We start from the raw sequence: 27,032 nt of genomic DNA, 5'->3' as shown, positions 1-27,032 counted from the left end.
TATTTTATAATATTTCACCTGAATGAAACTGAAGTTCTTCTCTGAAGAAAAACCTGCATTGCGGTCTTATACCTACATATGTATAGAATACACATACACCCTCTCTCTCATACATGCAGATCCATACACACTTGTATATGATTATGTGAGATAGAAATTGTTGAATATGTGGGCCAGTCAGCATCCTCTCGCTGAGTTAATGATTACTGGGAATGGAAGAGACATTTTCTTAAGTAGGGTACCCATGCTTCTGAAAGCAAGCCCTCACCTTCGCTCCTGTAAGTAACTAATGAAACTCACTGGGCCATAATTTTTTTTCCCAAAAAGACATGATGGTAGAAAGGGCTCAGCAGGAGTGAGACGGAGACAAGGTGCGAGAGTGAGCAGTAGGGGATACATTTGGGAAATGTCAGAATCTAGACAGTATTGAAAGTCAGGAGAGTCAACGACATAGATAACCTCTGGGCCCCTCAACAATATGCAGTGGGGGAAACAATGTAAGCATGAGAATGAGGGGAGATGACTGGGTTGGGAGAGTTTTTCTGTCAGCAAAATAAAGCTGAAGCGATCTGGTTCAAGGAAATTGATGGGGATGGAAATACAACTCAACCGTGGAGTAATTCCTTAGCGTGTAGAAAGCCCTAGAATTTATCTCTGGAATTACCCAAGAAAGAACTGAAGAAAAGGGATAGTGGTTTGTTCAAAGACAGGATCTCAAGTTGCCCAGGCTGACCTTAAGTAGCTGTGTAATTGAGGATGACATCATTCTCTGGCTTCTACCTCCCAAGTGCTGGGCTTACAGGCATGCTACACAATACCTAGTATTTTGACAAATATGTTTTGAGATGACCAGTAGTCAATTAAAATTCCTTAACAAGTGGTTAGAATTAGGGGTCTTAGTGTTGGGAATAAGTTAGTAACTAGCACTATATTATCCATTATACTTGAAATTCCTTCCCATAAGAGATCATTGAAGTCATGAGAGAAGTTAAACGTACTAGAGAAAAAGTATATAGTCACCAACCAAGCTTAATAAATATCTATATTTAGGGTATGAAAAAAAATCTAAAGATCAACATCAAAAACTAAGAATAATAAATTCAAAAATAAAGTCAAACATTTACAGGTGGGAGGAAAACCAAGATTATCACCTGTTATTTTAGTAAAGAAGCAAAGAAGATGAAGTTCAAGGTTGAAAATAACAATCTGAGTGCCAGAGAACAAATCATCTTGATAGAACTAGAATTTGAACACAGGTCTCCTATATTTGCTTATATTCATATATCTGTCTCGTTTATTAAAATAAATGTTGTTCAAGTAATTATGGTGTTACAAATAGAAGAATAATCCTAATGATTCTTCTTTTTTTCTTTTTGAGACAGGGTTTCATTATACAGCCCTGGCTGACCTGGAATTCACTATGTAGATCAGGCTGGCCTCACACTCACAGAAATTCACCTGCCTCTGCTTCCTGAATGTTTGGATTAAAGGCATGTGTCAGTGCACTGGGTGATCCTAATTATTTTTTTAAAAATTAAAAATATACTAATAACTTTGAATGCCAGTAGGAGTTTAATGAATAATAATAATAACACAGCTAGCCATTTTTCATTCTAGGCTACAGGATGTGCATCTGTCACTTAGCTTGTCGGCCAATAAAACCAACCATTGTTGGAGAACAGGTAATCAGATGCTTGCTCTTATTTCTAAATTAGTTGACTTTTAAAGAAAGCACATTTTTTCCATTCTTGAAACTACACTTTGCCTGGGCTTAAGGGATGACTGAGCGGTTAAGTGCACTGGCTGCTCTTCCAGAGTTCCTAAGTTCAATTCCCAGTACCCATATGGTCTCTCACAGCCATCTGTGACTGTAGTCTCATAGGATTGGATGCCATCTTCTGGTGTGCAGATGTACAAGTGGACAAAACACCTGCATACATAAAGTATATAAATAAATAAACTGCCAAGAGCCAGTTATCTTTCTGTCACCTTCTATACCAAATCCAGTACTCACAAACATATTACAGCTTCAGACTCACATTTTATTGTCTTAGTAACCTGCTTAAATGAAGTGTTCCATTTGGTAGATTTCCAGCAAATTGGGTGCCCATTACCATTGCATCATTTGTTCAGCGACAATCACCAGAAGGACTGACATGCTAGGGCATGTTAAGCGCCATGTGAATAAAGGAGAAACTAAGTCCAGATACATTGCTGGTAAGTTATGCAATCTCACTAACTTATTAAGAATTAGGTCTTTAAAATAAAATGATCCAGTTATTCTTTTCAGACATTAAGTATATAAACATACTGATTTAACTAAATTATTTGGTTGACATTGACAAGTAATCCATAACTTCACATTTTTTTCTTTCTATGATGTTTCCAATAATGTTCAGCTATTCTCAACAGATATTAGTAAATGTTATAAACCAGGAACTTTTTTTTTTTTATGTGGTGGTTTTTCAAGACAGGATTTATGGATTTATCTGTGTATCCCTGGCTGTCCTGGAGCTTGCCTTGTAGACGAGACTGGCCTCAAACAGAGATCTGCCTGCCTATCTCCCAAGTGATGGGATCAAAGGCATGCACCAACATGCCCAGCCAAACTAAGTAGCTTATGAAAGAGTTTATAATTACCTATTATGAAAAATTATAGAATTATAGTCATAGGACTTTTTTTAAAAAGATTTATTTATTTATTATGTATACAACATTCTGCCTCAATGTATGCCCGCATGCCAGAGGAGGGCTCCAGATCTCAGTACAGATGGTTGTGAGCCACCATGTGGTTGCTGGGAATTGAACTCAGGACCTCTGGAAGAAAAGCCAGTGCTCTTAACCTTTGAGCCATCTCTCCAGCCCTCATAGGACTTTTATATCAGTAACTGTTTTGCTTATTGTAGAAAATACTGGGAACAGGATGCCCAGTGGAAAAGACCTTTATTGTGAATAATATAAACTCTCAAGGGTTAGGTTAGCAAAAGCTGATATTGTGAGATAGAAGACATGCCTCTTCAGTGAGTAAACATTAGAAAAGGTTACTTTTATTGATGTTATAGAAAGGGAAATATGGGTGTCATTTAATGTCCTGAATATAATACTGACCAAAAAAAGAACAGATAAAGACTATAATTATTTTTCAAATATTACATTTGTCTTACCTCTTGAATATTTTAAATATATATGCATCTATTTTCATAACAGTATTCCATTTGAGTTTGTAGCTGAAGGATTATAATGTATACTAAATATAAAATGTTCCTGTCATTACTTAATAGCCATTTGAATACAGTTCAGTTTAAAATTATAATTGTAAGAAAGTGAGATCCACAAGATTGCTTAATGGGTAGAAGTCCTTCTATGCATGCCGGGTAAGCTAAGTTCTACCCCTGAATCCATAAGGTGGCAGGGGAACACTGACTCCCCAGTGTTCTGAAGTTCAGGGGTTCAGAAAATACTAAGATTCTTACTCAGCCCACTAATGGAAAGCATATAAATACTCAATTTCTTTCTTTCTTTTTTTTTTTTTTTTTTTTTTTTTTTTTTTTTTTTTTTTTTTTTTTTTTTTTTTTTTTTTTTTTGAGATAAGGTTTCTCTGTAGCTTTTAAGCCTGTCCTGGAACTAGCTCTGTAGACCAGGCTGGCCTCGATCCACCTGCCTCTGCCTCCCGAGTGCCGATTAAAGGCGTGCGCCACCACCACCCGGCTAAATACTCAATTTCTATAGTATTAAAGTACCCTCTTTGGCCATCCTGTGAATGCATAATGTAGCATAATGATTCATAAAAATATTCTAGGATTTTTGCTATCTGAAGATATTCTTGGGTTTTATAATACTGGTATAGTGATAGAATACACAGAATTTTAAGTGGATGAACGTACTCGCATTCACCAAATACCTGCCGAGGCACAACTTTTTCCACAGACAATTGAATAAATTCGTTCTGTGACTTTCTTTTGTTTTTTTCTTTCTTATGCCTACTGAACTATTTGCTTTAGAACAAAATGATATAAAGCTACGTTTTAAAATGTATTCTGTTAGATATTTAGCATTATTTTCAATTATCCTGTAGTAACAGTTTTTTCTTCTATTTTAGCTTCTACTGCCAAATCATCTAATGAAATTTTGAAGGAGACAGATACAGATATACAAGTTTTTCCTAACTACTCTATACCTCAGAAAACAGATTCATATTTTAATCCCAAAATGAAACTAAATCGGTAAGATTGATTGAAAATAGAGCAATAGACTTTTCAGATGAACTTCTTTCAATCTCTCTGTTTATATATATTAAGATTAAAATCTTCTATTTAGTATTTTTCTCAAAATCTACCAATCCAATTTTTCAAAGAATAAAATAGGCCTAACTTTATGTAATTAAACTTGTACAAACTGGTGAAAAGTCTTATTTATTAAATAAATAGATGCTTGTTAAATATAATTCAGTTAGATTCATAGTTTAACCTCACAAAACTTATAGTTCTTGAACTATTAATTTGAGAGTGTATATAAGGTAGATAGATACGTTCTTTATTCTACAAAGTTGAAACCATAATACAGCAAAGTTACTTCAGATTATTCTTTCTTTCTAGTCAGCTAATATTCTGTACATTGGCTGCTTTGGCTAAGGAACGAAAACCTTTGGAGTGTTTAGATGCCTTTGGAGCCACTGGTAAGTAAAAAAACTTAATTTTTCAAATTTATTTTGCCTGTGTGATGTTTATCAAATCCATGCAGTACTTTTAGAGGCCAGAAGAAGGCATCAGATCCCCTGGAAGTGGCATTAGAGATGGATGCAAGCGATAATGTGGGTGCTAGGTCCTCGGAAAAGTGGCCATTGCTCTTAAATTCATCTCCCCAGCCCCTATATAATGTCTTCATTGGCTGCTCAGCTTTAATCCCAGCACATGGGAAATAGAGGCAGGCGAATCCCTGTGAATCCAAGGCCAGGCTGGTCTATATAGAGAGTTCCAGCATTGCCAGAGCTACATAGTGAAACTTTGAATCAAAAAAAAAAAAAAAAAATCAAATTTTCACATAAAAAAGTTTAAGATCCAAGGCAAGATTTTCCATTTTTTAAAGGATTCTATATAAAAATAGACAGTGTAATGAACTCATTCCTTTGTGTCACTTCAAGTATAATTCACGCATGTTCTGTCTTAGTCTATCAGTACCTCCACAACTTCAGATTTCATACATTAGTCTCTTTATGCCCATTAATTTAAAATAAATTTGGACATATTTTATGTATTAAAGAAAAAAAAAACCCAAGCAAGGGATCAATGTATGGCTGACCTTCGACTCTATGACCTCCTGATCCTCTGCTGCTTCCGGTGCTGAGATAGCAGGACCATTCTCCATACTCAGGCATCTCTTTAAAATGAAGCTATAATAATAGCATTACCATGCCTAGAAAATGAAGGCTAATTCAGACATCTAAACATTTCTAAAAATTCAAATCAAAATCCCAAGAGTCTATATTACCTTGACTCAAGTCTACATCTTTTTTGTTGTGCTCTTTAGACACAGTCTTACTCTGTAGCCTTGGCTGACCTGGAACTCACTATGTACCCCAGGCTGGCCTCAAACTCAAGAGATTCTGAATTCCAGCTGTCTCTGCCTGGAATTAAAGGCATGCATTGTCATGCCCAGCTAAGTCTCTTTCTTATATGGTCTCCTTTCATTTTCAGTGTGAGAGAGAGAGAGAGAGAGAGAGAGAGAGAGAGAGAGAGAGAGAGAGAGAGAGAGAGAGAGAGAATATGTTTATTGAAGAATCGGTTTTTTGACATGTACTTTCTGCACCTAGATTTGTATTGTCTCACTGTGGCTTATGTAACATACTCCTACAACCTGTACTTTTCCAAATTGCTCTGCTTCTCAAGCGGCTCAGACTAGCCTTAAACTGACCATATGACTGAATATGACCTTGAACTCCTCCCAAATAGTAGCTATATACTTTCACATCCGACAAGAAGGAAAACAATTGTTTTTCTGAAACAGTGAAGAAGACCAAGCTAGCTCTTGAACTCATAGAGATCCTTCTGCCTCTGCCCCTCAGTTGCTGGGACTAAAGGTGTGTGCCACCACTCTTAGCCAAAAGTCAAATATTGAAGGACATTTGTTCACTGTAGTCAGGTAATAATTAATAGCTCCTTTTTGTGTTTTTCACTTGTTTTTTGTTATTATGAGAGAGTATGTGTGTGTGTATGTATGTATGGGTCAAAAGAAAACTTTCAAGAGTTGCTTCTCTCAGTCCACCTAGATTTGGGAACCAAACTCAGGTAGTTTGGCTTTCAACGCAAATGCTTTCACCTGCTGAGCCTCCTTGCCAACCTTTCTGTGGGCTTGAATGATCATTGCCTAGCCTTTGGCACTTTATTTTGTTCTAATTTTGGCTTTCTAAAACTGGCTCTCTCTGTATCTCAGACTGGTCTAGAATTGAATGTTTAGCCCAGGCTGTCCTTGAAGTGCTCCTTTTACTGCTGTGTCCAGTGTAGGAGTCTAGCCTTCATGTACAATGCCAGTCCGCATTGAAACCAAAAGACTTTTAGCAATAGAGAAAAGAAAATAAAAACAGCAATTCTGAAAGGCCATTCGTGCTCGTCACATGTCTTCATAAAGATTAACTGAATTCCACTCTTGACAAGTGTATACTGAAAATGAAAGCATTTAAAAGCATGGACTCTGGGTCCAAAGTCCGTGGGTTCAAGTCTTGGCTTCATCACATACTACTCTGATGCCCCCAGGAAATTGTGTTTTGATTTTTTTTTCATGTATAAAAGGGTACAGGGGATAATACCCATACAAGTATTAAAGATTTAAACCTCAATACAAATGAAGTCATTGGAACAGTACTTACTAAGGAAATGCTATAGAAGCATTTGGTTTCATCTCCATTGTATTATTAGTACTAAAACCATTCTTTAGTAAGATATCCATTTAAAATGGTAGTAGTAATGAGGTAATCCTTCTAAGATGAGCCATTGAAATGTGAACTTTGAATTATTTTTTCCTGTCTGGTATATATATGTATATGTACATGTGGGTGTGTATATGCAGAGGTCAACACTGGCTCTCTTCCTCAGTTGCTCTCTACCTTGTCTTTTGAGTCTGGATCTCACTGAACTTGGATGGAGCTCACTGAGTTGAGTAGACTGGCTTGAGTAGCAAGCCCCCAGGAACCCTATCTTCACCTCCCAGAGATCGGATTGCAGATCCTTACTTATTATACTTGGCTTTTCACGTGGCTATTGAGGATTAAACCTCACATCCTCCTAATGTTTGTACGCAAGCATTTGACTGACTGAGCTCTCTCCCCAACTCAGTTTTTTATTCACTCTTTCATGATCAAATCAGCCACCAGTTTTGTTCTGATATGGGGGTTTCTGTTTGTATGTACACACAACTCTGTGTACCCCAGGTTAGTCTTGAACTCACAGAATCTGTCTTCCTCTGTCTCCCAAGTGCTAGGATTAAAGGCGTATGCCACCACGCCCAGCCTGATTTATCTTTTATAATGTAACTCACACTCCTGTCCTCTCGAGTCTATTGCACTAGTCTCTGTGTTCGCAGTCATTTCCCCTTTGTCACACAGCAGCCTCTCTGAGCTCCATATGCTGATGCTGCAGTTGGCAGCAGCGTCTCGATTACAAGTCTAAAGTGCTCCACCATCATTTCTGTCACATTCATGAACCTTTTTCCAAACTTATTGCCATGTTCTTCCTTACATATTCTGTTCTTTACCTTTTAAAATCTGAAAATATTAAAGCTGATGCCTACAAAAGGCATATTCAACATTTTTATAAACTTTTGGACCTGGCACCATTTTCTTTTTATTGGCTTCTCAACCATCTTCTGAAAGTCAGATATCCTGGACCAGCATCACTAAAAGCAGCTCCGGCAGAGCAGTCACTACTATTCTGTTCTTTTTAGTATATTTGTAGATTGTTGGTAGCTCTGTGACAGTTTCTTTACATGTCTATTCCCCTAAAATGACAATCTTAGAATTTATCCCACAAGTTTAATATGAGAGTCTGAAAAAAATTACATAAAGTCTGTAACAGTAGACAAGACTTTATTTCCATTTATACAGTAGAAGTGTGTAGAAGGTATCAATATTTCAGATGGTGTGTTAGAGATGCATGTCAGTTGGGTTTATGTCACTATTTCCAGTTAGAAAATGGTTTTAGTTCTTATCCCCCACCCCCTCCCCCCTACTCCCTCCCCTTACCCCCAGCTTACCCGGGAGATCTCATCTATTTCCCCCTCAGGGAAATCCATGCATCCCTCTTCGGGTCTTCCTTTTTACCTAGCTTTTCTGAGGTTGTGGGGCATAGTCTGGTTGCCCTTTGCTTTACATCTAGTATCCATTTATGTGAGTACATGCTGTGCTTGTCTTTCTGTGTCTGGGTTACCTCATTCAGGATGATTTTCTAGTTTCATCCATTTTCCTGCAGATTTCATGATATCAGTTTTTAATAAAAGATGTAAAATAAAAAAGGAAGAAAATGTTCTTTATGCCCTTTTTAGTAGCTACAGAATGAGATACTCAAGTGAGTTCTTACTGCATATACAATGCAGTTGTTCCTTTTACCGCACAATGGTGCGCCTGTGTGCTGTTTGGAAATTTTGGCCTAGAAAGGTTATTTCTTCTGTATTTCATTTTGTAATTGTGCATGTGTGAGAATGTGGGCATGCATGTGGCAGGGAGGGTGGGTGGACGACTTTGGAGAGTCTGTTCTTTCCTTCTTCCATAGGTTCTGGACCTCAAAATCATTATCTAGCTGCTCAAAGAACACTTTTGCCTCCTGAGCTATCTCATTGGCCTGGAAGTTATTTTTCATGTGTAAGGGAGATCAGCATATTAGTACATGCCTACAATCCCTGCACACAAGGAGGCAGAAATAAGAGGATTAATGTTTCATAGCCAGCCGGGAATTGTGGCACACGACTTTGATTTCAACATTTGGAAGTTAGAGGCAGGTGGATGTCTGTGAGTTCAAGAACTACTGACCCTGCCTAAAAAATAAAATAAAATATTTGAAGACCAGCCCAGGCTACAATCAAAGTACATTGTCTTTGTTATTTTTATGGTGCTTGAGGGTAAATTTGAGCAGCGGGACTTTCACCTGGCCATCTTTTTCTGCAGGGTATCACCCTGTTAGCATACTGTATTCTGGTATTCATAGACATGACGATTTGGAGCGTGTGTTGTGTGTATGTGTGTGTGCGCACACATTACTTATAAAATGCCTACCATTTCAGTTATTAGTTGTTGCAACTTGATGTATTTAATTATTGTCTTCTCCCCCATTTTCTCCCAAGGAATAATGGGATTGCAATGGGCAAAACACCTTGGAGATGCAGTCAAAGTTACAATTAATGACTTGAATGAAAACTCTGTGACTTTGATTCAGAAAAACTGCCACTTAAACAAATTGAAAGTGGTGGTAGACAGTGAGGAGAAAGAAGAGGGTGATGCCCTTGAGGAAGATGACACTCTTGGTGATATCCAGGTGACCAGGATGGACGCCAATGTACTGATGCACCTGAGATCTTTTGATTTCATGTAAGTGAAAAACATTTGTCAAGTAGATTAAACAGGTCTACTGAAGGTGGGTGCTTTCAAATTAAAGAAACTTGTGGTGATTTATTTTAATATAGTTTTTGGCCTTGGCCTGAGATTCCCAATAAGAAAAATTTCAGACTTCCTGGGAATGAACTTTTTCTCTTAGGCTAATTTGTTCCATGTGTTTGACATGTCACTGACTATTTTATTTATTTTTAAAACCTAATTAAATATTTAAAAGAGGTTGGCAAAGTACACTTTTTCCGCCTCAATATTTTGAGACAGTCTCCCTATTAGCCTAGGCTGACTTCAAACTGGAAATCCTCCTGCCTCCACCTCCTCAGTGCTAGACTACAGGTGTGTTGCCATCACACCTGGCTGGCAAACTACTTTTGAACCTGTGGACTTTCATCATTAGAATAACATTGGTGTCCTGTGGACTATCGATGCAAACTCAGAAATGTCTGTTTTCTTTCTGATTTTAGACACCTAGACCCTTTTGGAACATCAGTGAACTACCTAGACTCTGCATTCAGAAACGTAAGAAACCTTGGCATAGTATCAGTGACTTCTACAGATATCAGTTCCTTATATGCCAAGGCACAGCATGTTGCCCGGCGTCACTATGGATGTAACATTGTCCGAACAGAGTATTACAAGGAACTAGCAGCCAGAATTGTCGTAGCTGCAGTGGCAAGGTACCAAATTGCCAATGGTGTTCCTAATGTTTTAGTGTGTCTCATGATCTTAAAGAGATAATACTATGAATGAATGCTTATTTTTGAAAATATGCGTGAATTTTTAAATTCTGTATCCCTTATATGTAATTTTAATTTGATTTATTTTAGTGGTTTTAATTTTATGGTCTTTTCTTTTTTTTTTTTTACATGTATTCATTTATTTCATGTGTATTTCTATAGGTGCATGTGTGGAGGTCAGAGGACAGCTTGGAATAGTCGGTTCTCTCCTTCCACCATGTGGGCCTGGGGATCAACCTCAGTTCTCAGGCCAGCAGCAGCACTCTTACTCACTGAGCCATTTTGATGGCCTATTATTCTTGTGTTTTGTTAGAACTTAAACATTTATATCTGAAATACAAAAGAGAAACAAAGAAAGTAAAAGTTAATTTCAGATCTGTCTTAATTCAATGATTACAGGAGTAGGGAAACATAAAAAGGAGAAATAAAAGTTATTTTTAGATTTATAAGCTATTTGAAAGATCTTTTCATCTTCGAATCATCTGAATAAAGTGATGGCTTCTAACTTGATTCTGAAAATGACCTTGTAAAATGGAAGGTCTTTCTGTGTCGCCCCAGGAATTGAGAACTGTTGAAATGAAGAAAGATTATTATCTACCATATACAGAATTTTATGCCACAAAAAAAATATTTTCAATATTTATTTTTGTATTTGTGTGCATGTGTACGTGTGTGTGTGTACGTGTGGATGTGTCTGCCACATGCATGCAGGAACCCACTAGGGTCAGAAAAGAGCATCAGATCCTCTGGAGCTAGAGTTACAGGCATTTGTGAGCCACATGTGGGTGCTGGGAAATGAACCCAGGTCTTCTGCAAGAGCAGCAAGCACTCCTAACTGCTGACCCATCTTTCCAGCCCCCTGTAAGAATAACTTAATAATGCAGTTTGTTACTTAGAATATCATAATGGATAGCAGCCTATTCACTTGCCACCCAAACACAGGTTCTGCGGCATTCCCGTGCAAATTCTTACCTCAGCGTAATTACAGGTTCTTAGTACTCCTCGGGCTTCAGCATGTGTGAAGTGAACAGCAACCCTGATGCACAGTTCGCACACATGATGCTGTGTACTCAGGCTTGGGAGTGGGGTGTCTTATGGAAGCTAATCCAGAGAGTCCACACAACCGCAGAGGAAAGGGCCTTGACTGGCTCTCACTGCATAGTCAGCAGCTAGCAAATAATCCTGCATACAGTCAGTAGTCAGTAAATGCATGTGGTTGTAAGAAGCTTTTTAGGAACAAACTAGATTAAACTCAGACTAGTGGTCATGATTACAGAGAAGAGTCATGTGGAATGACAGAGGCTACAGTCCCAAGCAGTTCTGAAGGGGAAATGTCTAGAGACAGAAGACCTGGACTAACAACCCTCATTTCCTGTAATTCAGTCTGTGTGTGAGTCGTGGTAATGATCCTTTGGAAGCACTGTTACTAAAGATTGAGTTTCCCACAGTCCACCCATAGTTTGCTGTCAGGTTAGCTCTGTCAGTACAGTGCTATACAGAGGAAATGAAGAGCCATCAAAATAGCTTGTGACTTTTTTTTTTCTTTTTTGACAGAGCTGCAGCGCGATGCAACAAAGGCATAGAAGTGCTGTTCGCAGTGGCTCTGGAACATTTTGTTCTGGTAGTTGTGCGGGTCTTAAGGGGGCCTACTTCGGCAGACGAGACTGCCAAGAAAATCCAGTACCTGATCCATTGCCAGTGGTGCGAAGAGAGGATCTTTCAGAAGGATGGTAACATGGTAGAAGGTAAGCTGAAGCCCCTCTGGCCTGGGAATCGCACATAAGCCCATCACATCCTAATCATGCGTGCTACGCTTTGCTTTCAAACATTACTGCTGGGGAGGTGAGTTGAAGCACTCCTGGGACACAGCAACTGTCTTACCCATTGCTGTCCTATTAAGTTCTTGGTATTTAACGTGGGTTTTTTAAATGTTTGTGGGTGTTAGGCCTACATATATATCTTGGTATGTGTCTGGTACCTGCAGAGGCCAGAAGAAGGCATTGGATCTCCTGGGAAGTGTCGTTACAGACAATTGGGAGCCTCTGTGGGTGCTGGAAATCAAACCTAAATCCTCTGGAAGAGCATCCAATGCTCTTAACTGTTGAGGTATCTCTTCAGCCCTTGAATTAGAATTCTTAAGAACTCATTATTAAAAAAAAAAATTTAAATAGTTTACCTCTTGCTGTATATATTGCCAGTATTTTTATTTCTTGCTTCAGTTTCTTTCTTTGTTTTTTAAATGTAGGTTTTGTTTGTTTCCTGATGGTAAAGTTACATATACTCTGGCTTTTATTTACAAAGGCATTCCTGTTCCTAAGTACTTCAGGGGGTTTAGGTTTTACTGACTACCCGGCACATCTCCTCTATTAGACTATACATTCTTTATTTTATACTGAGTCCGTATCTACTTGAGTTTGTTTCTGACTGTTTTGTCTTTCCTGTAGAAGGGTAGCTAATCGTACACCTCTGTCACACCAATTGCAGAGTGTCTCACAAATCACAGCCATTGATGACCTTGAACTTTTTTTTAACTGATTTTATTTACTTCCTGTCTATGTGAGTTTGCCATGGTGTGCATGAGAACGGCAGAGTACAATCTGTGGGAGTCAGTTCTTTCCAAGTCATGTGGGTCCCAGGGATCAAACACTAGTTGTCAGCCTTGTCACCAACGTGGCAAGCACCTTTACTCTTTGAACCACCTCACTGGCCTTAGCCTTGAACTTCTGATAGTCCTGCCTCTACCTCCCTACCTCCGAGATGCTTAGATCCTAGGTATACTGCCAAGGATATACTACCAAGCCTGGTTTGTGAGGTGCTCTGGATCAAGCTCGGGTTTTGTGCATTGCTAGATAAGCAAAGCAATCTTTCAACTAAACCACATCACCAGGCCTAACTTTTATTTATTATGCTACGGATCAAAACCAGCCAGGCAATGAACAACTGAGCTATTTCTCCTGCCCCGTGTAACAAAATGATAATATCAAATAGACTAGAACTGATTGATTTTATCAGGCTGTTCCAAAAAAGCCAGTGATCAATCTAGGAATAACCTGGAGTTGGGGAAGTTTAGTTGAAGAGAGGGTTTTTTGTTGTTGTTGTTGTTGTTCTTGTTATTTGTTTTTCATTTCACAAGACAGGGGTCTCACTATTTAGCTGTCCTTGAACTCACTATGTAGACCAGGCACGCTGACCTAAAAATATGCACCACCATGCCTGGTAAGAGGTTCTAATTTTTTTTTTCCAAGACAGGGCTTTTTTGTGTATCCCTGACTGTCCTGGAACTCACTCTGTAGACCAGAGATTCACCTGCCTCTACTTTCCAAGTGCTGGGATTAAAGGCGTGCGCCACCACCGCCTGGTGAGGTTCTAATTTTTAAAAGGACTCTATTTAAGGGCCGACAGTGCAGCTCAGTAGTAGAGCATTTGCCTAACATGAATGAGGTCCTGGCTCAACCCCCAGTACCACTAACATGAATAAATAAATAACCAGTCTTCCATAAGACTGCGTTTCAGTCCCCAGTACCCACACAGCAGCTGCCTCCAACTCTAGTTCCAGGGGATCTGACACCCACACAGATACACAGATAAACATACAAGCAAAATAACAATGCACATAAAATTTTAAAAACTAAAATAAAATGAAAATATTAAAAAAATAATAAGACAGTTGCTTTCTGATTTTTTTTTTTTCGAGACAGGGTTTCTCCGTAGCTTTTGGTGTCCTGGAACTAGCTCTTGTAGTCCAGGCTGGCCTCGAACTCACAGAGATCCGCCTGCCTCTGCCTCCCAAGTGCTGGGATTAAAGGCGTGAGCCACCACCACCCGGCTGCTTTCTGATTTTTAACCATTGCCTGTGACAGACCAATGACTACAAAGGAACAATGAGCACCTGCTTTGTTCTGAGACAGTGAAGAGATGTTTCCCCAATATTTAACCATATTCATATACCCAGTTATATAAATCTAAGTATAATACCATTCCAAAGGCTTTGAGGTGGCATCCCCCATCTCTGTGGGAAGTTGAACATTACTAATTAAGAGCAACACTATTTTGAGAAAGCAGAAGTACTATTTATGGAACCAAACTGCTATTTTTAATGATCATATCCACTTTACCTTAAATCGGAACTGTTCAACAAAAATATTTTGTTAGCTATTCATGATCTGAATTCTGGTTTATGAATCAAATTATGGTACACATTAAAAGTAATGAGACATTTATTTTATAATAAATAAGGCAGTGGTATTACTCACTAGTAGCCTTTTTAAGACAAGCCATTAAGTCTGCCCTTTCTCCCTTCTTAATTCTGGTGAATATCATTTTGTCCCAGGGATATTCTCTCTAGGATTCTCCAAGTATTCTGCCCAGTGTCCTCTCCCAGGTAACACCTTTGCTCTTTGCATCTGTGTAGAGAATCTAGCGGCCTGACCTGGCTTCCACCCAAACAAACCAAGGAGATTTGGTCCAGTCTTAATTTTGCCACCATTTTCAGTGTAATGCTGGGCACACTTTTGAACAAAAAATCTTCCTTTTCTCAACATCACCCATTTAAAACTAATTTTTTCCCCACTGCTCAACACTGCAGACATTTCCACCTGAAGCTGAACATCCTGGTCTTGTGGTTGAAGTTTTTAACTTCAAAAGGCTTTAAGGATTACGTTTTCAAGTACACAAAAAATTCATAACACAGTACCTGGTACATAGTAGGTCCTCAGTACATAGTTATTAATATAACAGTTATATCACTTGCATTTGTCATTTATCCTTTATATTTTTGTGTTTTGCTTTTACAGAAAACCCATATAGACAGCTGCCCTGTAATTGTCATGGAAGCATGCCTGGCAAGACAGCAATAGAACTTGGGCCTCTGTGGTATGTGCCTAAAGACAGTCTTGAGTTTGATTTACTGGTTGTCAGCTTTTGATGTCTTAGCAAATAATTATGGCTCCCCTTCTCCTGAGACCCTGAAGTATTTCAGATTTTCTCTAATTTTCTAAAAGGTGGTAGAACAGAAGATAGGCTGGATATGCAAACTAAATAACTGTGTCTGCGTAGTAAGAAAGGCTATTTGGTTTTTGGAAGATGGTGTCTCTAAGGTGAGGCAAGGTCTCAGCAGTTGGGAGCCCTTGCTTTGCAGAGAGGATGGACGTTGACTTCCCTGCACCCATCAAGTGGCTCACAGCTATCTATACCTCCAGCTCCAGGGAATCCAACACCACTGCTAACCACCACCTCCATAGGCACCTGTACACACATGCACATTCCCACACACCATACTTAATTAAAAATACAAGAAATCTTTTAAACACAGAGTCCCATACAACAGGCAAGCCCTGACTTCAAACTTGCTGATTTGTTGTTGTTGTTGTTGACCTCTTGTGTGTGATGGCAGGTGCATGTGTGCATGCCACAGTGTGATGTGACAGTCAGAGGACAGCGTGCTGTCAGTCCTCACCTTCTGCACCTGCCAGGTGGAGCCTCCACCAATTGTCTCTATAGGAGCACCAAGATGAGATTGATCCCTTACAAACATTCGAAGAGTAATTGAGCAAGCCCTACCTTCTAGTACTTTCTTACCTATATCATCTCCCACACAATGATCCTACTCACTGGTTACAGAACAGAAATTGTCACTAACAGGTTGCTGGCTCCAGAAAGATGATCTAGCCTAGCCCAGTCAGCTCCCTCATTTCATGAAGAAGGAAATTATGGGATGGTGTTTTTAAGTGCTTGCTAAAACTGACCAAAATAATTATTATAGTTCTTATTATTATTACTACTACTATTATTATTATCTATTACCTATTATTATTAACTGTTAGTGTTATTGTTATTGTTGTTATTATTATTATTGAGCTAGAATTTAGTTTTTCCAATTTCCAGGCCTGAGTCTTGTCTTTGACTTCTTCCTCACAGCCGTCAAGCCTTTTCCCTCTCCCCAAACCTCAGTTTAGTAATACATCCCATCTCAAGTCTCTCAGTGTCTCAACCTAAATAATCTCTAAATTCCCTTCAACATATCTTACATTGACTACTCATTTTGTACTTTAAATGACCCTTTAGTATATGCTTACTGTCTACTATTTTATATTTACCACTTTATAGCTACTACTCAGTGAAGAGCCTTTGTACAAAGCATGGTAAAAAGCTGTCTCATTCCATAACAAGTGTGTGAGGAATTTTATTTACAGTAGCATGATTAAGACACAGAAGGAAAGATGGGGCCTGATGGTGTAGGCCAGTAATCCCAGCTACTCCTGAGGCAAGAGGATCACAAGGTCCAGGCCTGTCTACAGTGACTTTTTGGACTCTAGCTGTGAGTTCAAGACCAGCCTGGGCAACTTAGTGAAACTGTTGGGGAGAGGGGAGTTGAAAAAAAAAAAGCCAAAAATACAGATTCAGTGGTAAAGCACTTGTGTAGTATGCAAACTCCAGTCCTGGGAGGAGAACACAGGAGTTATGGTTCAAGTTGAACTACATTGCTAGTAGGTGGAGCCAGGATTGGAATTTCTGTGGTTTAATTCACATTTTGTCAGCTACGCCTACGCTGTTCAAATTAAATGGAGGCATTCACCTCTGAGCCTCTTTGAAACAGGGCCTTACTCTGTAGCCTTAGCTAGCTTGAATCTCCTGTGTAGAGCAGGTTAGCCTTAAAGTCACAGAGACCCACCTGTCTGCCTCCGCAATGCTGGGCATTTTTAACTATAGTCCTCACACAGGCACCAACACAGAGGGAGACATACTGTTCCTTGCTAGACGCACTGTGGAAGTTTACGCTTGGCATTATGTTCTGTACGGTTAGAGTTTTGCAGGCTGTTACGGAGTCAAGTTTTCTTTTCTGTCTGACTGTGTTCTCCACAAACCTACTCCATGTTTCATAGCATTCTACAACTTATGAGCGCCAATAAGTTCTTGTTGATTTTATGTGATTGAAATTTTTTGGCTAATCTTAGTAGTTTCCAGAGCTAACATGATTAAAAAGGATGAGAAATTAGTTTGTAAAAGTACTAGATTAGAAATTCCTGAATTTCAATATTCTATCTCATAATTTGTTATATATTTTAGTTAATTAGAAGACTTTTTAAGTAAATAAACATTTCTCAAATCCAGTTTTCTATTATTCTCTTCCTTTCCAGGTCAAGTTCCCTTTTCAATACTGGATTTCTGAAAAGAATGCTATTGGAGTCTCTTCACCACGGTTTGGATGACATTCAGCCCCTAGTAAAGACGCTGATCTTTGAATCAGAGTGTGCTCCCCAGAGTCAGTGTTCAAATCTCAGCAAGCAAGGTGACTCTAGCTTGCTCGGCTATCCTTGATGTTATAATCAAAATGATGTAATATGAGGCAAGGGCACATGTAGCTCATGCTGGCCTTGATTGTTTGTTTTGGTTTTTTGAGACAGGGTTTCCCTGTAGCTTTGGAGCCTGTCCTGGCACTAGCTCTTGTAGACCAGGCTGGCCTCGAACTCACAGAGATCCACCTGCCTCTGCCTCGCAAGTGCTGGGATTAAAGGCGTGAGCCACCACCCGGCTTCCAGGCTAGCCTTGAAACCCTTATTTTCCTGCCTTCACCTCCAAAGGCTGAGCATCTACTACCATCGTGCCACCCCTCTGTCCTCTTTCTACTCTTCTATAAAGAGACACTGTAGGTAACTGTAAAAGTAGAGATAGCCCAGACTTTTGGTGATGCCCATTGAAAGGCAGAAAGTCAATTGATATCACTCGGTAAAGCTGATTTTTATTCCTTAGATAGGCATTTGTCAGTTTGCCTGGCTTTGATCTAAGGGGAGGGCATAGTAGTCTTTATGCTTTTGTAAGTACTAAGAAGAGGCTACTATTACAGACTTCGAATTATCATTTGCTTTTCTTTGGAAGACAGGATCTTCCTGTGTAGCTAGACTGGTCTAGAACTCAGATCTGTCTGCCTGTACTTTTCTGGTGCTGAAATAAAACATGTATGCCACCATGCCCAGCCAAAAATATATTTTTAAATTTATTTTATTATTATTACTATGTATGTGTATGATAAGTATGTGTAGGCATATGTGTGGAGGTCAGACAGACTTTACAAAGTCAGGTCTGTCCTACCTTTACTTGGGCTCTAGGAATTGAACTCATATTGCAAGTGCTTTTACCAGCTGAGCTATCTCACTGGCCCAGAAAGTTAAAAAACATCATTCTTACATATTCAAAATGTGGAAGGGATTCCAGTTTTATTTAAACATTAAATTGTTACTTAATGTCACCTATAAATATTTTTCCCATTTGTTTTTATTTTAGAAGAAAATGGTGTATTTATTAAAACTACCGATGATACCACAGTAGATATTTACAGTGCACAGGGTATGTATATTTGTACTATATAACTGTTAAGTATCATCAGTGCATTCTAAATGTGTCTTCAATACAGACTTAAAAACAGAACATAGATAGCATTAAAGCTGACAAGCAACAGCCTATAATTACAAGCTATAATATCGTAGTAGTGATTGCTCACTTAAATAGTCAATGGAAAGAAAAACTTAAAATTCCTGTTGAGAGTATATGCTTTAATAATGTGCCAGTCATGTCATTTAGCATCTTCATCTAATTTGGTAGACTGCAAGTCACTGAAAATGATAGTGTGCTGAACAGCACTTGGCTCTCAGCACTGCCCCACCTCATTGTGTTGGTAGTGGATCATTTACCAGAATCTTCATTTTTAGCAGAAATGTCTTAAATCTTTTTAAGAATAGAAGGTAAAACAAATGCTTTAACATATTTTTTAAAGATTTATTTATTATGTGTATTGTTCTGCCTGCATGTATGCCTGCAGGCCAGAAGAGGGCACCAGATCTCATTACAGATGGTTGTGAGCCACCATGTGGTTGCTGGGAATTGAACTCAGGACCTCTGGAAGAGCAGCCAGTGCCATCTCTCTGAGCCCCTCTTACATCTAATCTAAGATAAGGAAGTTGAACTACTCTCTATGGCTGTTCTCTGTCATAGACCTTTATACTTTATATCAGCACAGCACAGGAGAAAAGAGAATCCATATGCTGCTTCTAATAATTACTGTTAAGGTATTATGTTGGATTTCTTCATCGTAGGCTTTTCTATAATTTGTTCTACATTACAGATGTATTTTTTTTCATTAGATGTCGCACTGACCATGTAACAATCCAATCATATTTTATTTATCTGGTTTAATTTTAATTTGGGGGTCCCAAATCATTTTCATTTTATTGTAAAAAGGAAACAGTTCAACAATAATTTATCTTTGGATATGATTTACCAGTTTCATGCAGTACATTTGCCTTCTAGGCACTTGTGTTTAAGCAGGTATCAATTGTTTGTCCTGAAGAAATAGCATGTGAAGATAACACCTACATATAATCAAGGCTTAGCTGGGTACCATGACATATTCCCGTAGTACCAGCAATGGCAGGAGGACCTCTTGAGCTTACAGCTTTAAGACAAAGCTCTTGTCTAGCCTAGACAAGAATAAGACATATATAATAATCATAGGCTGAAAGTTGGAGCAAAATTTCCTTTTAGTATTTGAAGTCTCAGTTGCTCTGTGTGTGTGTGTGTGTGTGTGTGTGTGTGTGTGTGTGTGCACATGCACACACTTGAGCCTTTGGAAAGATGGCCTGCCGGAATAACTTGTCTGCCTCCTTCCACCTAAAATGGAAAGACTAAGTACAGTGTTGAGAAATAGGCAACAGGATCATGTATTATACTTTGATCAGTCTGTGATAGCACTCTTGAAACTCATGTGTATATTAGGGGAAGGTGTGTGCATGTGTGAGTGCAGGTAAGTCAGAGTCCAGGGCAGGGCACTGGGTCACTTGGAGCCACCATGTGGGTGCTGAGAACTGAACCCCGGTCCTCTCCAAGAGAACTGAGTGTTCTTAACTGAGACATCTCTCTTGCCCTTTTTGATTTTGTTTAAGATTTTTTTTTTTTGAGAATTTCATACATAGTGTGGTTCTGTTGTTTTTCACATTCATTGAAGACTTACTATGTATCAGTAAAGCATTCAGGTATAAAAAAAAAATCAATGACATTGCCCCGAGGATTCTAGAATAAAATTTAGAGAGAAAGGATTTACACATACAGAAGACCTGCATACAAGAACAAGGAAAAAGAACGACAGACTTTAGTCAGTCTGGTGGTGCAGTATGTTCTCTAAGGAACAGAGAAGTCATAGGCCCTAGATTCATAAACAGGCTTCATACAGGAAGTACAAACAGAGCCTCAAGGAAGGTAGAAGGAAGTCCCGACTCAAGCAACAGTTGAACACATTACATGAGTGAAGGACAGTCTGAATTCTGTAGCCAACAAAATTATAAGGCATTCCATCCGCAGTGTTTAAGAGCATACTTATTCTGTGTGTTCCAGGAAAGAGGAAAAGCGGTGAAACAATGATAAATACAGCCAAGAAGCAGAAGGTCGAGGCCAGTGCTGCACATCCTCCCTTCTACTACAATATCCACAGACACAGCATCAAAGGGATGAATATGCCAAAGTAAGGCGGGCAGAATATTTATCTCATATTTTAATAACATTGTGATTTAAGTCAAAACATAAGAACCTAATAACTTTTACTTTCCCTATTGCAGGTTAAAAAAGTTTTTGTGCTGTCTTTCCCAAGCAGGCTTTCGAGTAAGCCGAACTCACTTTGATCCAATGGGTATTCGTACAGATGCACCTCTGATGCAGTTCAAATCTATCCTGTTAAAGTACAGCACCCCCACTTACACTGGAGGACAATCAGAAGGTCCCATGCAGTCAGCATCTGAGGATACGGTAGCTGACAGAGTTGAAATGTCAGTGAAGGACAAAGCGGAAGCAGGTGGCTGCAGAAGGTGGTAAACGCAAGGAGCGTTTCTTCTCAGGGTTCTTATGATGGCCCCATGACTCTGTACCAACTGTAATCCTTTTTTTATTCTTTCAACTTAGTGATATAAGATAAAAAATTTAAAAAGCATTGTTTTCATTCAGAAAATTGGCTGTTTCTGACTTGGCTGGTGTGAGAGCTTTGCTTTTTAAGTTTTTATTATTTTAAAGAAAAAATTTAATAAAAACATTTCACGATGAAACCATGATTTTGACTGAGCTCACCTTACTGTTCAGTAATCTAGAAATTTTTCATGTTTCTCTTGGAAATTGAGCATATTCTGAAAGTCATCCTTTATATTTTCTGGCACAAAGGATTAAACCTAAAGGCTCTGGCTCTCCAGTAGCTGGGATGGAGGCATGCACCAAGTACCCAGCTTAGCATTGATTCGTGATAGCATCTCTACTGGTTTGTGGTGTCTATTCTCGTATATAACATACAAAATAAATCTGGAGAATATAGTAAAGTATAGTAAATATAGTAAAATAGGAAGAACAGTAAATGTTCTTCTACATGACTCACTTGAAATACAATTCTAAAAAAAATTCTTATTTTTGAGAAGTCATACTTCTCATTGTTTTCCTTGAAGCTTTTTAGAAATTCAGTACTTACCTGCTACAAAACTACATTTTTACAAGTTTATATTCTAGATGACTAAACTTCAGAATAAGACTTTTGTCAAAATAACTGATGTCATTGTTATAATAATATCCACAAATATGAAATCCCAGAGAGGTTTTTTGTTTTGTTTTGATTTTTTATTTGCTTATTTTGTTTTGTTTTGTTTTTCTAGACAAGGTTTCTCTGTAGCTTTGGAGCCAGTCCTGGAGCTAGCTCTTGTAGACCAGGCTAGCCTCGAATTCACAGAGATCCACCTCCCAAGGGCGTTCTTGGTTTGTTTTTTGTTTGTTTTTTTTTTTAGTGGGGGAGAGGATGGGTTCTGTTTGTTTTGTTTTTGAAACAGGGTCTGAACTATAGCGCTGACTGACCTGGACCTCACTGTGTAGATCAGGCTGGTTTCAGATTCAGAGATCCTCCAGCCTCTGCCTCTTGTGCTGGGATTAATGGTTTGTACTACCACACCCTGATTTAAGAACCTAATTTGACACAGAAGCATGTGATTTACCATCCTCTGAAATATATTTAAGTAATAGATTTACATATAAAAGCAAATTGTAAAAAAAATATGAGGTTTGTAGGGAGTAGTTTGACACCATGACTAGGCACTGTACCAACCTGAAAAGAACATACCTTAAAACTTCCGTGTGACAGAGACGCTGCAGGTAAGAGCACGTGTTCTTGTAGAGGATTGGAGTTTGTACACAAAACTATCCATAACTCTAGTTTTGGGGAAACCAGTGCCTTCTGATGTCCCTTAGCACCAGGCATGCACATGGTTCAAGTACATAGATGTAGACAAAACATTCATCAAATAGGATCGAGAAATTGGTCTTCTCCCGTAGATCACTTGGTAACTAACCAAGTCACAACTATGTATTCAGTCTGCTGATAACCCTGTGGATGTGACTGCCTATTAAATCACCATACCCACTCTTCTCGTCCAATAGTTACTAATATCCTGTTGGTCTACAGGATATTAGTTCCAGGACAGCCAGGGCTGTCACACAGAATTCCTGTCTCCAAAAGCAACAAAAAAGCACTTGGAAGTATTGCTTGCTTGTATTTATGTGAGAATGATACATGGTGTCTTTACAAAAACTATACAATCGGATCTTCAGCAGTTCTTTCAGAGACAGGAAGGACAGCGCAGTAACCTCAAGTGCTGCTGTAAAACTTTGAAGCACGAGAGCCTTGCAAACCCTAAGTGGACCCTGTGCCTTTATCTATGATAATCATTACAGACATCACAAAATTAAAGTGCTGAATTGCACACAGACAGTCTGGCAGAAACTTTGGGAACAGAATTGGAATGTTAACTGCTATCTGCCATGAATTCTTCATTTATTAACCCTCCTAATCATATGTTTTATACTCAATTTATGCATTTAGCTCAACTTCATTCTCATTTTCTATGGTCAAAGTTTTCTAAGGACTTAGTTTCAGATTGACAGCAAAACCATCGCAAACAAAAATTCTCTGAAGATAACTGGTTAAAAAAAATACCAAACTCCTGTTGCTCATTAATTAGTTAGAAAATCTCAATACACATGAGAATCTATCTTGAACATGTCCAATTTGGCAATTTTTTTTGTGCATCTTCAGATCTAAAGCATTCTCAATTCACAGATTAAAAACGACCATGGAGTGGGACTAAAGTATTTTGCTAAGGCACAGAAAGACAGTGACTTTTATTGTCTTTATTTTGTTTTTAACAAGACAATACATAATACATTTTAGCAGGTCAAATTAATTCTTTGGAGAAGAGGGAATTGGTCTAAGATGTAAGTACACTAATAATCCTCATTTAAACATCAGCCACTAAATTAAATGAAGATGATTTGAGCTATCTGGGTATCCTATACTACATGATATACATTTTATATATTGGGAGCGCAGTGCTGGGAAACCTGAAACACTATCGTGGAAGGATGTATTTTTACAACCTAAAGAATCTCCTCACCCCCAAAACTATCACATTGCATTTCAACAAGAATGGAGTAGTCTGTCTGTGCAAGCCTTTTTTTTTTTTTTTTTTTTTTTTCACTTTGAACTGCATCTTAGTCCTCTCACCCAGTTCCTTGGAAAGCACCGTTCTCTTCTATGCCTCTGAATGTAATTTGCTTAGATTCTGTATGTGACACCATGTCTTTCTCTGCTTGTTTATTCACCATTCAGATTCAGCCATGTTGTCACAATTTTCTTCTGGTATCCAATATATCTACACTTGTATACACACTCATTCACCAATGCTACATAAACAAAATGCTGATCATTTTTTAACAGAGAGCCTATATTTCATGTGAATGGATGTGGCTTGAATGAAAAATGTCCTCCTTATATTTGGATATTTGGCCACTTGATTCCCAGTTGGAGGCACTGCCTAGGGAAGTTTAGGTGAGGCTGCCTTGCTGGAGAAGTACATCACTAGGGACTATATCTTTTCCCTAACTCCTCCAGTTCCCTCTCTGGTTCCTGCTCCCTCCACTTGCTGCCATTCCTCCCCACCATGTTGGACTCTTATTCTTCTGAAACATAAGCCAACATAAGCGCTTACTTCTTTTTCATTTATTTATTTATTTTTGATTTTTTAAGACAGGTTTTTCTGCAGCTTTGGAGCCTGTCCTGGAACTAGCTTTTGTAGACCTGAAACTCAGAGATCCGCCTGCCTCTGCCTCCTGAGTGCTGGGAGTAAAGGCATGCGCCACCACTGCCCAGCTATAAATGTTTCTTCCAAGTTGCACTGATATTTTATCAAAGCAACAGGAAAACATCTCTAATTGTGTCATGGATATTTGTTTTGGTTTTGGGTGGTGAATAAGTACATAAAATATACCCAATGCATCTAAAGTGGTTAGCAGAGAACTCTATGTAGACCAGACTGACCTAAAACTCAGAGATTGGCATGCCTCTGCTTCTTGGGTGCTGGAATCAAAAATGTGCACCACACCCAGCTGAGCTTTCTGTTTAGTATCTGAGGGACCTCTATTGTTTCCCATAATGGCTACACTAACTTACTTCCCACAAGGTATTCTGATTTCCAAAACTCAGATACTAAACTCTTTTCTCTAATAGTAGCCCTTCTAACACTTTCTGGTATAGTATGCACTTTCCAGATTATAGGGATTTGGTAGGGACACCTCATAGTCTATGCAAACACATTTGTACTTTGTTCTTAAACAAAAAATTAACATTTATACACTAACTGTTGAGTGAACCTTCTACTAGATGTCACCCAAATGACTGTTCTGGAGGAACACAAGACTCAGTGGCCTTGGTGTTTGCACACCCAGCTCTGCTGCTCAAGGACTGCTCAAGAACACACGGTGTGGAGAAAAACACCATCACCATCATCCTCAGAGACCTTGACAGGAGGGGCAGGACTGAGCTTTGGGATGATTGAGGGTTTGTCCTCCTTACACAACTGGCTGGCTAAAAAAAGACAGTGTTAGGAAACGAATAGTTATGATTGCTGACTCTCGATATAATGCAGCTAAAAGACTCGATTTCTGGTTCAATGTATATCATGGGCTGCTTACAGTTTCCAGCATTTCTTCTATTTGTCTTTTGAGAGCTATCTGGACCTTTTGCCCATGCCCCCCCCCCTTTCTTTCGAGACAGGGTTTCTTTGTGTAGCTTTTCCTGGAACTTGCTCTGTAGACCAGCCTGGCCTCGAACTCAGAGATCCACCTATCTCTGCCTCCCAAGGACTGAGATCAAAGGTATATATGCCACCACCCAGCTAAACTGATTTTTATTTTTAGATTATGTATACAACATTCTGCCTCCATATATACCTGCGCGCCAGAAGAGGGCGTCAGAACTCATTTCAGATGTTGTGAGCCACCATGTGGTTGCTGGGAATTGAACTCAGGACCTCCGGAAGAGCAGCATGTGCTCTTAACCACTGAGCCATCTCTCCAGCCCCTAAACTGATTTCTTTAAACATAATTTTTTACTCATTCTTCAGGAACTTTACATAGGCACCCCAATCCCACTCATCTAACCAGTCCCCTATATATGCCCTTCACTCTTGTAGTGTCCCCTGCCCCAAGGAAAATTTAAAAACAAAAATAAGAATATTAAATAAAACCAAACAAACCACTTCAATCCTCCATCTTTCCCGTCTCTCTATCACCTCTTAGTGGCATATACCTTTGATATTTGATATCTTGTCCACACAACTTTACTTGAAATGTTCATTGTTTAATGTGTTGTTGGTCTGGTTCAAGGTCTCCTGCTTCTGCTACACCATCAATATTGGACCCTTCACCAAAACTCCTCTCAGAGATCCTGCAGTTGATTGCACAGGTTAACACACTCCTACAGGTCATAGATGGGGTAGATGTTGGAGAGTGCCAACTCAAAGTCCTGGATGTGTGCCAGGGGGGGTAGCTGAGTTTGTCAGACCAGGTTGTTGGACCATGTTCCTCAGATGAGGAGCTGAGCCAGCTCTGCCACCAATGCTGAGGAGTGGAGTCAGCTTTCCCAAGTGTGGTGGTGGGAGAAGGGCAGACAAGTGCCCTCCAGGGGAGTTGCTGGCTCTCCTCTGGACAGCTCAGCACAGCCCTCATACCCTGTAGTAACTTGGGCAACAAACATCAACAAAGACCACAGGGGCATCGGGATCACAAACCCAGACATGGCCAGCAGCAGCAACTTGGGCCCAGTTGTCATTATGGCCCTAGTGTGGCAGCACAGCCTCTCAGATCACAATGGGCCCAGCAGTAGCATGGTCTTCAATCTCCAACATGGCCCCAGCTGGCATCCTAGACTCTGGGCAGCCGCATGGCCTTTGATGGTAATAGGAGCCAGGGACAAAAACAAAGACCCAGACATGGCCCAGGGACACAGTTTGGGCCTGGATATCACTATGGCCCCAGGTAGTAAGTGCAGGCCCCCCTAATCTAACCCTGGTGACAGCCTGACCATCAGAGCCTATGGTAGTAACAGAACCAACAGACCCAGACATTGCCCTCAGCAGCAGTTAGGCCAGGATAGCACCCTGACCACAGGGTAGTCCTTGGACACCAACCTGTCTCCTGGTAGCAGCTAAGAACCCGGGCATCCTCACAGGCTTTGTGGAGCCACAGACAACACAGACCCAAACATGGCCCTTGGCCACAGCCTAGGCCAGATGTCAACCTGGTCATAGGTGGCAAGTAAGCCTCCCAAAGCAACTTGTTCCCTAACACATTCACCT

The 27,032-nt window shown here is 39.4% G+C and overlaps 1 protein-coding gene across 3 annotated transcripts in view; it reads left to right on the top strand.

Moving 5' to 3' along the window:
* Positions 1-21,419, top strand: part of Trmt1l (tRNA methyltransferase 1 like) — a 30,407-nt gene extending 8,988 nt beyond the window's left edge. For 2 of the 3 annotated variants that reach the window (XM_050162905.1, XM_050162906.1), the window contains exons 4-15: positions 1,618-1,682; positions 2,088-2,217; positions 4,100-4,223; positions 4,596-4,675; positions 9,328-9,571; positions 10,057-10,269; positions 11,884-12,074; positions 15,123-15,201; positions 17,466-17,617; positions 18,610-18,672; positions 20,713-20,839; positions 20,934-21,419. In XM_050162905.1, coding sequence (XP_050018862.1) covers positions 1,618-1,682; positions 2,088-2,217; positions 4,100-4,223; positions 4,596-4,675; positions 9,328-9,571; positions 10,057-10,269; positions 11,884-12,074; positions 15,123-15,201; positions 17,466-17,617; positions 18,610-18,672; positions 20,713-20,839; positions 20,934-21,186 — 1,721 coding nt within the window. In that variant the 3' untranslated portion in view covers positions 21,187-21,419. Of the gene's footprint in view, positions 1-1,376; positions 1,491-1,617; positions 1,683-2,087; positions 2,218-4,099; positions 4,224-4,595; positions 4,676-9,327; positions 9,572-10,056; positions 10,270-11,883; positions 12,075-15,122; positions 15,202-17,465; positions 17,618-18,609; positions 18,673-20,712; positions 20,840-20,933 lie in introns of those variants that run through there. The other variant, XM_050162907.1, reaches the window with a different exon arrangement.
* The last annotated feature ends 5,613 nt before the right edge of the window (positions 21,420-27,032 follow it).

This window comes from Alexandromys fortis, unplaced genomic scaffold (assembly GCF_014885135.2).
Source record: "Alexandromys fortis isolate MF-2015 unplaced genomic scaffold, M_Fortis_MF-2015_v1.1 scaffold_126, whole genome shotgun sequence".
Taxonomy (NCBI): Eukaryota; Metazoa; Chordata; class Mammalia; order Rodentia; family Cricetidae; genus Alexandromys; species Alexandromys fortis.
The sequence above is the reverse complement of the archived record's forward strand: the minus strand, read 5'-3'. Positions and strand labels throughout refer to the sequence as shown.